The 14,470-nt window shown below is 37.8% G+C and overlaps 1 protein-coding gene across 1 annotated transcript in view; it reads left to right on the plus strand.

The window, feature by feature from the left end:
* stk3.S (serine/threonine kinase 3 S homeolog) overlaps positions 1-14,470 on the plus strand; it is a 141,799-nt gene that overhangs the window by 55,498 nt on the left and 71,831 nt on the right. Inside the window, 1 exon segment of the mRNA NM_001091664.1 lies at positions 9,776-9,913. Within this exon segment, the coding sequence (NP_001085133.1) occupies positions 9,776-9,913 (138 nt within the window).

A 14,470-nucleotide genomic window follows, 5' to 3' on the forward strand; every position in this document is an offset into this window, starting at 1 on the left:
TTAATTATTTACTTGCCCTTGTTGCTACATGTGAACATTGTTTCCATAACATACACTGTGTGTTATCCTTATTTTGTGTCTTTGACTTGATTACTTTATTACCGAAATTGCATCATTTGTCCTATTTGAACCATTTTTATAAAGAGATACACATGTACAATAAGTAGTTAATGGTTGTTAAACTACTGGTTACATGTTGCTACTAGCTGGAAGTTTATATCAATCACAATGGGTGATTTTCAGAAATAATTTGTCTCAACTATCTGTCCCCATTTTCATTGTACAAGATGCTGTTTTATTACTATAGAGAAAAAGGAAATAGTTTTTTAAACATTGGATTATTTTGCTAAAATTGAGTCTATGGGATACAACCTTTCTGTAATTCGGAGCTTTCTGGATAACGGGTTTCCGGATAATGGATCCCATACGCTGCTGAACATTTTGTGCAATACAGCAACCCAACATATTAACATCAAATTCTATCACCAACGTTCCTATGCTTGTTTAGATCCCAAATAACGGTAATATTTACTTTGTTGGATTCATTTCTCTTTTAAAGTAGATTGTTTCTTGTAGTAAGCTTTATGTATATATTTTGGTTTTAATTAACCTTAATGAGCATATACCTTTTCTGTAATTTTGACTCTCTTTTGACTCTTTCCAGCTTTCAAATGGGGTCACTGACCCCATCTAAAAAGCAAATGCTCTGTGAGGCTACAAATCTGGTTATTGCTACATTTTATTACTCCTCTTTCTATTCATGTCTCCCCTATTCATAATCCAGTCTCTTATTCAAATCAGTGCATTGTTGCTAGGGTCATTTGGACTGATGAACTGCTAAATAACTAAAAAACCACAAATAATAAAAAATGAAAACCACATGTACATTGTCTCAGAATATCTCGCTCTACATCATACTAATAGTTAATTTAAAGGGGAACAACCCCTTTAACAATAAATGAAATCCGTTGTGAGATTAGATGTAAAACCTACTGTCACCTGTGGGTCTGCAGATGACCTCTGCTGTTTTGTTTGGAGATGGTGATACTGTAGTCAGGGGTGCTCCGCCAATGAGGCGAGCTGAGCCGCTCGCCTCAGGCGGCAGCGCCAGACAGGATTCCAGGGGCGGCAAAAAGCCGCTCCTGCACCTTTAAGAGCCGAATTTACGGTTTTTAAACCGGAAATCCGGCTGCGCTATTGCGAGAGAGCGCAATTGCGCTCTCCGCAATCGTGTTCCTGCCTCCCCTCGCCGACAGGTAAGTCGGTGTGGGGGGCGGCATTGCAGGAGCCGCCTCAGGCGGCTCCTTCCCCAGAAACGGCGCTGACTGTAGTAATGTGCGGGCCATCCCGATACCCGCGGGAACCGCAGGCTTACACGCGGGTCGGGTGGCTTTGGGCCAACCTCGCACCTCCCTTTCCGTGGTGGTGCGGGTTGAGCTCTTCTGACTATCTTCCAAATGCAGGCTTCCGACAGGGTTGAACTTTTATAGACGCGCACCTCTCGTCCCGCACCTTTTGTGACATCATCGATGGGGGTGGCGCAGGTCTATAAAAGGAACCTGGAAGTAGGGTGGGCGGCAGTAGTCGGGAAAAGCCCGACCCACACATCATTAGTGTATTGCTCTTCGGAGGGCTTTCATTTAATGGAAGACTATTAAATCTTGCCCTTTTACATCTCTTGTCTTGAGCCACCATTTTGTGATGGTCTGTGTGCTGCCTCAGAGATAACCTGACCAGAAATACTGCAGCTCTAACTGTAACAGGAAGAAGTGTGGAAGCAAAAGACAGAACTCTGTCTGTTAATTGGCTCATGTGACCTAACATGTATGGTTTGTTGGTATGTTGGTGTGCACAGTGAATCGTACGATCCGAGGGGGCGGCCCTTATTTTTTAAAATGGCAATTTTCCATTTATGATTACCCAATGGTACATACTACTAAATAAGTATATTATTATGAAAATGGTTTATTTATATGAAGCAGGGTTTTACATATGAGCTGTTTTATGCAGTATCTTTTTATAGAGACTCTACATTGTTTGGGGATATAGTTTTCCTTTAATCAACCCTACATCATTCTGTGCAGGTGAAAGGATAACGTTTTGTAATATTACTTCTGCTTTGTTAAAACTACAACATCCAAAGGTGGGTTTTCTAATAGTACCACTAAGTGCCTTTTTTCTCTGATAAGCTCAATGGCTTGTCAGATTGATTGCTGTGATTACCAGTTTTAGTGAGGATCCTGTTTCTAAAATGTGTTCAGTAGTTAACTCAAGATCATACAAATCAAGATAGTAAAAGCAAATGTTTCCACACACACTGTTGAGGCTTACCTCCCTGATAAAGAGAACTGATTCATGTGCCACATCATCACAACTATTCGTGTAGCCTTGTTCAGTGTACTACATGCATTGCTCATACTCTGATCCTCAAGATAAGCCTATGGCTTAGCAATGGCACTGATTGACTGGCCTGCAAAATCATATGAGGAATGCATCCCCATTAGTTCCCTAGATAAATGATTGTGTAAGGTCACTAAACATTCTTTCCCATTTGTTGTTAGAGGAGCAATGACCAGCTCCATTTTGTAGTTCCCACCATTCTTAAAGGGGAACTGTCGTGAACATGAAAATGTAATAGAAGCGTCATCATACTGAAATAAGAAACTTTGTAAATACAATCAATCAAAAATTCTGCATCATTTCTGAAATAATCAAGTTTGTCTTCACTATTCCTCTCTCAGCATCTGTTTCTCTTCATTCTGTCTTCATTCAGGAGTTGGGTGTCATATATTCATTGACAGTTTGATCCAATATATCTTATAGGGGGCTTCCTTTCCTAGCAGATGAATTAGAGCTCACTCAAATAACTGATTCCAGTACAAACAAAATCTAACAAAATAACTGCCTTTTGCACAAATTCTGCATGTAGAGAGACATGATGTCTGGTGATTTTAATAGAGTGAGCTCTAATACATCTTCTAGGCAAAAGGAGCCCCCCTGTAAAATAAATTGGATCTATATGACACCCAACTCCTGCATGAAGACAGAATGAAGAGAAACAGATGCTGAGAGAGGAATAGTGAAGATAAACTTGATTATTTCAGTAATGCTGCAGATTATTTATTTGATTGTATTTAGAAAGTTTATTATTTCAGTATGCTGAATCTTGTATTGAATTTTCGTTTCTCGCGATAGTTTTCCATTAATTTTTTTTAGGTGAGCCCTTTGGTAAACCATATGGGTGGTTTAAAATTGGAAAAGCAAGTTAAACTTATAACCTAGTCTATATATCAGATGAAAATGAATGTGGTGCTGGCCAGGGATAATGTTGACAGTCAATTAGTATACATATCATGTAATATATAGGTAGACAGTACCTGTTTTGTTTAAAGGGAAGGCAATTTTTAGTAGGGATGCACCAAATCCATTATTTTGGATTGGCCAAACCCCTGAATCCCTTGCAAAAGATTCGGGCAACTACCGAACCGAATCTGAATCCTAATTTGCATATGCAAATTAGGGGTGGGAAGGGGGAAAACATTTTTTACTTCCTTGTTTTGTTTCACAAAGTCAAGCGATTTTCCTCCCCGCCCCTAATTTGCATATGCAAATTAGGATTCAGATTCGATTTGGCCGGCCAGAAGGATTCGCCCGAATCCTGCTGAAAAAGACCGAACTGAATCATGGATTCGGTGAATCCCTAATTTTTAGTAGCTTTATCAGTACAGGTATGGGATCTGTTATCTGGAAACCATTTATCCAGAAAACTCCGAATCCCCGTCTCCCATAGACTCCATTTTATCCAAATAATCCAAATTTTTTTAAAAAAATTATTTTTTCTCTGTAATAATAAAACAGTAGTTGATCCCAACTAAGAAATAATTCATCCTAATTGGAAGCAAAACCAGCCTATTGTTTTTTTTTTTAATGTTAAAAGGATTTTCTTGTAGACTTAAATTATGAATAACTGGATAACAGGTCCCATGCCTGTATATGTCTTAATACTTAATTTGTCCTAAAACCCATATACTGTATTAATATTGGAGGGGTGCAGAGGGTCCCCAAGGACCCATAGTGAAAACTGTTGAGCTGCTCCTTCTACACCGCTTCTTTGCACTGGCACAGCATTTGCAAACATGGGATGCATTTTAGTGTGAAAACAACGCCAGTATGGATTTTGGGCCATTTGTGCACTGAGAGGCAGATGATTAGTGTGTTTTAAGATGAGGTGGAAGGCAATTGATCCGCAAACACCATGGGGCAGATTTATTAAGGGTCGAATTGAACATTTTTATATGGTCAAAACTGTCAGATTTGACTAGGGTGTTATTAAAATCCGAGACTTATCATACACTGGCCCTTTAAGAACTCTTAATTTGACTATTCACAAACTAAAACCTGCCGAATTGCTGTTTGTCAATGGGAGACATCCAGGGATCAATTTGGAGTTGTTTGCAGCCTTCCTGACATTCAAGGTTTTTTTTTTTTTTTACATAGAAAAAACTTGAATCAAGTTTTGATTCGAATTTTCGGGACCATCCTATTCACCCAAGTTTAAAAAATTAGATTTTTATAATAAGTTTTGATTGGTCGAATATCGAGGTCATGGGAATTTATGGAAGTCTTAAAAAACTCATTTGAATTCGAAATTCGACCCTTGATAAATGTGCCTCCATGTGTAATGCTACCTAATTATAACCTCTCATCTTTGCAAACATTGTTTTGCTTCCATTCCACTCCTTACTGGGATAAGATAAAGTTTTATGAGTCCGGAGGGGACTTTATACTTGTCATTCTTCCTCCCTTTTGTATAAGCTTCTGTTTCTTACCTTTATCCATATAAACTGCTGACTAGAGAAATATATAAGCAGTAGTTACATTTTACTAACACAGATGAGATAAGCTGATACGTTTTCCTCTTGTGCTTTGAGGTTATTAAAGGGCATGTAAAGTCTAAAATAGAATAAGGCTAGAAATGCTGTATTTTGTATACTAAATATAAACATGATCTTACTGCCCCACAAGCCTAATCAAACAAATTTATGCTTTCAAAGTTGGCTACAGGGGGTCACCATCTTGTAACTCTTTGCAAGACTAAGACTGTGCACATGCTCAATGTGGTCTGGGCTGCTTAGGGATCATCATAAACAAAGCTGCTTGAGTTCTGCATGGCTGGGAAGTAAGGCGGGTGCTCCCCCTGCTGTTCATAAGTATGATTGTTTCCCTGCTCAGCAGTTAGGGACCATCTGACAATTCCTATCCACAGCAGTAAATGAAGGGAGAATTTCACTGCATACAGTCAGGTTTCTTATAAAAACTGTACACATTTTTTAATTAAAGTATATTGGAGATAGGTTTCTTTTTCATTAAAGAAAGTAAAAATGGGATTTTATTTTTTTGCCTTTCCATGCCCTTTTAAGTAGAATGTTTACTCCTGGAATGTGTTCCTCCTCTTCAGCCTTACTCTGGAATATCACTTTATTCATATGTGAACCTAGAGAAATTCAGAGGAAGATGAATTAATATTTAATTTAAGTTTATTAAAGGGGTTGTTTACCTTTAATTTAACTGTTAGTATGAGAGTGATATTCTGAGACATTGGTTTTCATTTTTTATTAATTGTGGTTTTTGAGTTTAGCTTTTTACTCAGCAGCTCTCCAGTTTGCAATTTCAGCAATCTGGTTGCTAGGGTCCAAATTAGGAATGCACCGAATCCACTATTTTGGATTTGGCCGAACCCCTGAATCCTTCACGAAAGATTCGGCCAAATACGGAATGGAATCCAAATCCTAATTTGCATATGCAAATTAGGGTGGGGAGGGGAAAACATTTTTACTTACCTTGTTTTGTGGCAAAAATCATGCAATTTCCCTCCCCACCCCTAATTTACATATGCAAATTAGGATTTGGTTCGGCCAAACAGAAGGATTCGGCCAAATCCGAATCCTGTTGAAAAAGCCGAATCCCGAACCGAATCCTGGATTCAGTGCATCCCTAGTCCAAATTGTCCTAGCAACCATGCATTGATCTGAACAAGAGACTGGAATATGAATAGAAGATAAATATTAAAAACTAGGTATAATGATAACTTTGTAGCCTTACAGAGAATTTGATCTTCAGATAAGGTCAGTGACCCCCATTTGAAAGTTAGAAAGCGTCAGAAAAAGAAGGCAAATCAAATACTATAAAAACAAAGCCAATTGAAAAGTTGCTTAGAATTAGCCATTCTATAACATAAGTTCATTTAAAGGTAAACCACCCCTTTAAATCAAGCCCAATGAAGTTGCCATTGGTTTTATGGAGTGAACTTTTTAAAGGGCCTGTAAAGCCATAGAATTGTTTACATTTGTATCTGTTTATCCATCACCTGAAAATAAACTCATGCTTTGCAACAAAGAGGTTTTCATTCTGTATTTTTTTATCAATAAATTTTTATTCTTTTAAACCACATTTATATACAGAATGCTTTTTTCACAGAATCATTTATATTTCCCATATCCATCATACATAATAAACATAAAAACAAATCCATAAGAAAATTCTAACCTGGTGACCTGAGGCGTGGAGGGAAACCCAACAGCACAGGACAAAAATTTGGGTTCCATATCTCACCCCCCCCTAAAAAAAAAAAAAAAAAAAAAAAAACCACCACACATACCCAAAACCCCTGATATAGTTCCATGAAGTAAGTGCTAATATCTTCTTAATAAATTGTGATCTTTATATAGTACAAACCCGTGCCATAATACTGTCAATAACTAAACCAGTGATGTTGTAGCTACAATACCTATATTATATAAACCTAGAGCCAATTTATTGTGAAGAACGATGCCCCCGCTACTGAAATAGCCAAGACATCGATCCTTTAAAGTGGACCCCTATAATCCTAGAAAAAAAAAAACCAGACAGACATTCTGTATTTATTTAGGGAATGACACTTGACTCTGTCTGTGCTCCTCCCAGTTGAACTATACAAATTAGCATAGAAGGTGCAGGTGGTTTTTTAAAATGCACCAGTCTAATCTAACTGAAGCAAGCACAATTTTTTAACTAGCTTAGCGGTGTGTTTTTTTATTTAAGCACATGCAAACACTTTAATTTCCTTGTTTTACTGGTCCTGTGGCAATTCTTGCTAATAGTCCATCAAAAAGCTGACTCCAGCTCAAAACCTTGATCTAGAGAGACAGATTGTTTTCAGATTATTCTCTAGAAATAAAGACTTTTTTTCAATTACTTTCCATTATTTTTTTTACTGGTTTTCTAAATCAGTCTGGCAGCTCAGTAATCTCTGCACTGTTAAAATTTTGCAACATTTAATTGATAAATTTCCCTGGAGCTTCTCTGGAGAATTGGTAACTTTTGTATCAATTCTAACAGCTGCCTGTAATGAAACTCAGGGATTCTGCTTAGTAGGGATAAACAAACGAAATGTATCAACTAAATTTATCAATTTACAGGGTCTGCGACCCCCCCTCCCAGAGCTGCTTTAGAAGGTCAAAAATGACACTTTACACTTCAATATTAGAAAAACAGTGACACATAGAAAGTAATTGGAAAAAGTTTTCTGAAGGTGAACAACCCCTTTAATAGGCATCCTTACCAAACAAGCAGATCTTTCCCCTTGATCTGATGGTTTGGCCAATGACAATGGTATGACAGAACGCAAGGACGAGGACCTCCTCAATGAGCCGATGCAGTTCACAGCCAAAATGGAATTTCAAAACTGCACAATACAGCCCCATACTGGGGCCAACAATCTGCTGACTCGTTCCATTGGCAGTTTTTATCAGCCCATGTAGGGCCACTTTAATTTGATCAAAACTGGAATTAAATTTTTCATTGATTATGCTTAAATACTCTTAATAATATATAATACTCTTATTCTGGAGAGATAGACTTGTATTGAATGTTAGACCGCATGATAGTAGATACCCTATTTTATAAGGGGAATGTGAATGTTATTACTTCTCTGACATGATTTTTAATTCTAGAATGTTAGTTACAGTACGTATCACAGTGATAGGTATTGGCCAACAGCATATATAATACTTGCTGTGACCAGTTACATGAGCTGCAGTATATGGACTGGAAAATCAAAGTGCAGGAGTCTTAAATGCTTTATAGTTTAGTGCTTTGGCATAAAATGTATGAATATTAACTGTTGTTATTGCGTGTATGTGAGATACAGTATTTGGGCAGAGATCATAAATGCAGCTGTTAAAGAAGGTTAAAGTTTTGGATTTTGATAGCTACTGAATTGCCGTTAAATCTAAATTACGATTATCAGTAGATAAAGAGAGAGCTCCTCATATCAAAGGTCAGCGTAAATAGTTGGCTTCAAGGACAGCAATAAAAGAGTTTATGTTGCTTAGAAATCTCCAGAAAATGAAAGAAATTCACAACCTACTTCTGAAATCCACAACTGCTTGTACGAAGAAACCCTTGATTTGTTTATGCCATGTTCAAAGAGAATTAAACCCTAAAAGTGAAAATGGCTAAAGTATCATACCTTATATACTGACTTTATTGCACCAGCAGAAACCGTCAGCTTCTCAATTAGCAGCAATGATCCAGGACTTGTCACAGGGGGTCACCATCTTGGAAAGTGTCTGTGACACTCACATGCTCAGTGGGCTCTGAGCAGCTGTTGAGAAGCTAAGCTTAGGGCTCGTCACTAATTATCCAGCAGAAAATGAGGTTGGTCTATAATATAAGCTGATGCTACAGGGCTGATTATTAAATTCTGATGCTAATTGCACTGGTTTCTGTGCTGTCATGTAGTAATTATCTGTATTAATTACTAATCAGCCTTATAGTGTGACATTTCTATTCTATGTGTACTGTATATTGTGAGTGGGTCCCTAAGCTCAGTAAGTGACAGCAGCACAGAGCATGTGCAGTGAATCAGCAGAAAAGAAGATGGGGAGCTACTGGGGCATCGTTGGAGACACAGATCTTTACTGCTAAAGGGCTGTGGTTGCCTTAGCCTGGTACAGAAGCCCAAAACATAATGTACAACATTTCTAGCCTACGTTAGTTAAACTTTAGTTCCCCTTTAAGTAAACACTGCCTTATACTCTGTATGAATATTGGCTCTTCTCAACCTCTCATACTATGGGATGATTCTAGGGACTTTGAAGGGTGTGTGTGGGGGGCAAACCATTATTAAATCATAACCTTTAAGAATGTATTATGGGCAGATTTATCAAGAGTCGAATTTCGAGTTTCGAATAAGACTCTCATGCATTCGAAATTTGAACAATTAGATTCGACTTTTTTCTCCAAATTGATCCCAGGATGACTTCCATAGATTAAAACAGCAATTTGGCAGGTTTAAGTTGGCGAATAGTCGAATTTGAGTTCTTAAAGGGCCAGTGTATGATAAATCTCAAAAATCTAATTTTTAAAAAAACTTGAATTGAATTTTAACAATTCCCCAGTCAAATTTCACAGTTTTGGCCATAAAAAACTTGAAAATTTGAATTTTCACCTCAACTCTTGATAAATCTGCCCCTTAATGGATCAGGATATTTATATTTATAAGCAGAGTTTCCCTTTAAGGATAATACCATCGTTTGGGGGCTTTTGGGAAATGCCAATCATTGGCTTTGACAAGTTTATTACAGACACTTTGTGCAAACTAAAAACCGGTACCTGTACAGGTGTTTATGTCCTTAAAATGAAGATGTACAAGTTAAATTCTGCAGTGTGAAATAAATCTGAGGTTTTAACTTAAAGCTTTTAAATAATAATATGCCTATTTAATCTTCTACAGGCAATCTTCATGATCCCCACAAATCCCCCTCCCACATTCAGAAAACCTGAGCTGTGGACAGATGAATTCACAGATTTTGTAAAGAAATGTTTGGTGAAAAATCCAGAGCAGAGAGCAACAGCCACTCAACTCTTACAGGTATGTTCTCTTCCTTCTACTACAACCAAGTGATCCCCAGCTACTCACTAGCAATGATTGTGGCAGCACATGCTGTAATATCCAATAATATCCAATGAATACTACTACTCCATGTAGCCGTACAGATAAGGAATGTTTCTCCTGTACAGAGCTTTCTTTGGGTTGTAGTGAAGGAGATCAGCAGAAACCCGAAAGGCTCTGGGCATCTCCATTGTTTATTTAAAAGATTAAAATATTGATGCTGATTGTTAATTTAATCAATATATGTAGTCTTTTTTTTCTCTCTGTGTAATCTGAAATATAATGTAACTTTATAATGTAAATGTAATTCTGACGTTGCTCAGATTTTTGGGCCCAATATCCCCCATGTTTAAAGGGATACTGTCATGGGAAAACGTGTGTTTTTTCCAAAATGCACCAGTTACTAGTGCTGCTCCAGCAGAATTCTGCACTGAAATCTGTTTCTCAAAAGAGCAAACAGATTTTTTTATATTTCATTTTGAAATCTGTAGGGATGCAACGAATCCAGGATTTGGTTCGGGATTTGGCCTTTTTCAGCAGGATTCATATTCGGCCGAATCCTTCTGCACGGCCGAACAGAATCCTAATATGCAAATGCAAATTAGGGGCGGGGAGGAAAAAAACGTGACTTTGTCACAAAACAAGGAAGTAAAAAATGTTTCCCCCTTCCCACCCCTAATTGGCATATGCAAATTAGGGTTCGGATTCAGTTCGGTATTCGGCCGAATCTATTGCGAAGGATTCAGGGGTTCTGCCAAATCCAAAATAGTGGTTTCGGTGCATCCCTAGAAATCTGACACGGGGCTAGACATATTTTCAGTTTCCCAGCTGCCTCTAGTCAGTCACTTGTGCTTTGATAAACTTCAGTCACTCTTTACTGCTGTACTGCAAGTTGGAGTGATATCCCCCCTTCCTTTTCCCCTAACAGTTTAACATAACAATGGGAAGGTTACCAGATAGCAGCTCCCTAACACAAGATAACAGCTGCCTGGTAGATCTAAGAACAACACTCAATAGTAAAATCCAGGTCCCACTGCGACACATTCAGTTACATTGAGAAGGAGAAACGATAGCCTGCCAGAAAGCAGTTCCATCCTAAAGTGCTGGCTCTTTCTGAAATCACATGACCAGGCAAAATGACCTGAGATGCACCTACACACCAATATTACAACTAAAAAAAATACACTTGTTGGTTCAGGAATTACATTTTATATGGTAGAATGAATTATTTGCAGTGTGAACAGTGTCATTTAGAAATAAAAACTTCACCAGAAAAACATGACAGAACCCCTTTATGGCACTGAGGCACTGGGAAATGGTTAAAGGAACCCCAAAATAAGTGTTTTAAAGTAATGAAAATATGATGTCCTGTTGCCCTGCACTGGTACAACTGGTGTGTTTGCTTCAGAAACACCACTATAGTTCATAAAAACAAGCTGCTGTGTAGCAATAGGGCAGCCATTCAGTCTGAAAAAATTCTAATGCACCCTTTGAAACTTTTTGAAGGCATGCTTCCTAATGTTCCAAGTTTGTGCCTAACCCTAGTCAGGGTGTTGTTTAAGCCTTACATACTTAAAACAATCCAATAAAAATCATTTTAAAGGGGGTGTTCACCTTTGCGTTAACTTTTAGTATGACGTAGACAGAGAGTGATATTCTGAGACAATTTGCAGTTGGTTTTCATTTTCTATAGGGATGCACCGAATCCACTATTTTGGATTCGGCTGAACCCCCGAATCCTTCATGAAAGATTTGGCCGAATGCCGAACCTAATCCGATTCCTAATTTGCGTATGCAAATTATGGGTGGGAAGGAGAAAACATTTTTTACTTCCTTGTTTTGTAACAAAAAGTCACGCAATTTCCCTCCCTGCCCCTAATTTGCATATGCAAATTAGGATTCGGATTCAGTTCGTCCAGGCAGAAGGATTCAGCCGAATCCAAAACTTGCTGAATAAGGCCGAATCCAGAACCGGATCCTGGATTTAGTGCATTCCTAATTTTATAGTTAACTTTTTATTCAGCAGCTCTCCAGTTTGCAATTTCAGCAATCTGGTTGCTATGATCCAAATTTTAGTAGCAACCATGCACTATTTTGAATAAGAGACTGGAATATGAATAAGAGAGGCCTGAATAGAAAGATGAATAATGAAAAGTAATATATGTTGTATGGGGTTATTGACCCCTGTTTGAGTTAGAAGAAAACAAAATAAAAACTAAAATAAATAATGAAGAACAATTGAAAAATTGCTTTGAATTGGCAATTCTATGGGATTCTTAAAGTTAACTTGAAGCACCCCTTTAAGAAAAGTGTCCTATGAAGAGCACTCTGCACTCGTAAGCCTAAAAAAAATCATATCAATGTGTAAACTGAACAGCACCTCTGTTACAAATTAACATTTATTCCATTGCCAAAATAAGAACTGCCATTAATATGGGAGTGTATATCCACCTATTGATAATTTGTAACAACAGAGAATTTGTTGTGTTTATATGGCCATTTGATGGTTTACAAGTACTGATTGATCTTTATAGGGTACTTTTTTTTTTTTTACCATGTTTTTATTTTTTATTTTTTTATACCTTCCCTGAGAGAGCATGATAGAGCAAAAATGGTGTTCTTACTGAAACTGTAGCCAGTTGAATGTGGGGTTTAACTTAAAGGAACAGTAACATCAAAATATGAAAGTGTTAAAGTAATGAAAATATAATGCAGTGTTGCCCTGCACTGGTAAAACTGGTGTGTTTGCTTCAGAAACACTACTATTGTTTATATAAATAAGCTGCTGTGTAGCAATGGGCCAGCCATTCAAAGGAGAAAAGGCTCAGGTTACACAGCAGATAAGCCTGTATAACATAATGGTGTTATCTGTTATCCACTATTTCACCTGTGCCATATAAGAAGATGGCGCCGGAGAGCTCTGCTGCGCTACTCTGCATGAATATGCCAAGGTTAATGACAGGGACACTTTTTCCACTGAGTTACTAAGGAGGGAGAAATCAGTGAGGGTGGCAAATGGATGAAAGGGGATGGGGATTTTTGATTAACGGGTAGTTTAGTTCTCCTTTAAGTAAACAATTCTTATTTTTTTTTGATTGATTTCTATTTTCTTCTGTAATAAAACAGTACACTTTACTTGATGGTAACACCTGCAAAATTAGACCCAAGCAACCAGATACAGGTACTGAAATGACAAACTGGTTGAAAAAGAAGCAAAACAATTAAAAAAACAATAATGAAAAATGAAGACCAATTGCAAATTGTCTTAGACAAGCCAGCCAAAAAATGAAGACCTACTGCAAGTTGCCAACTGCCAGCCAAAAAGCCAGATATTGGAACCTAATTTTTTAAAACTTTTAAAATGATATATTTTACCTTGTGTAATAATATTCGGCAGGTTGATTTTGAGCTGAGGGTTTACTTGAGCTCTAAAATGACTGAAAAAGTTAAACGTTAACGTTACAGCTACTTTAAAAAATCTGAAGGTGGTTGTTGCATCTTAACCATTTGAAATATTTGGCAAAATGTGAACCAGAGAGCATTTTTTATTAATTCTCATCGAAGGAGAAGGAGAACTTAAAACTAAGTAAGCTTTAGCAGAAAGGTCTATATAAATACACTAGTAAACCCTCAAAGTAATGCTGCTCTGAGTCCTCTGTCAAAAGAAACAGCATTTCATTCTAGGGATGCATCGAATCCACTATTTTGGGTTCGGCCGAACCCTCGAATCCTTAAAGACAGATTCGGCCGAATACCGAACCGAATCCAAATCCTAATTTGCATATGCAAATTATGGGTGGGAAGGGGAAAACATTTTTTACTTCCTAGTTTTGTCACAAAAAGTCACACGATTCACATCCTGCCTCTAATTTGGATATGCAAATTAGGATTCGGTTCGGCCAAGCAGAAGGATTCGGCCGAATCCGAATCCTGCTGAAAAAGGCTGAATCCTGGCCGAATCTCGAACCGAATCCTGGATTCGGTGCATCCCTATTTCTCTCCTTCTATTGTGTAGACGGGCTTCTGTATCAGACTTCTTGTTTTCAGATTAAACCGCCAGGGCCAGTGCTTGAGCATGCTCAGTTTGCTCCTCTCCCTCTCCCCCCTCCTCCCCTCCCTGCAGTAATCTGAGCCCAGAGCTCTGAATGAGCAGGGAGAGACTCGGGCAGGAAGTGATGTCACAGCAAGCTAATATTGCAGCTGCTATTCTAAACAAACAAGAGTGTGTCTAGAGCTGCTTACTAAGGTATGGTAAAGCATTCTGCAGAATAAATATAGTGTTATAGCTTGGTATATTGGCAATAAACTGCTTTGGTAGCTTTCTTTCTCCTTTAAAAGTTATATTTTGAATTCCCTCCTCCCTAAAGTCTTGTTTCTGATGGTCAACTGAACACGGCTTGCCCAAACTTTTTAGTACAGTATCTTTTTAAAAACTTTCCTTACGCTGCACCTTGAAGCACAACAAGCTCACTCTTACATGATGTTGTAAATTGCAGTATATCAAATGTCTAATCTTTCAAGATAACACTTTTTTTC

Source organism: Xenopus laevis, chromosome 6S (genome assembly GCF_017654675.1).
Source record: "Xenopus laevis strain J_2021 chromosome 6S, Xenopus_laevis_v10.1, whole genome shotgun sequence".
Classification (NCBI taxonomy): Eukaryota; Metazoa; Chordata; class Amphibia; order Anura; family Pipidae; genus Xenopus; species Xenopus laevis.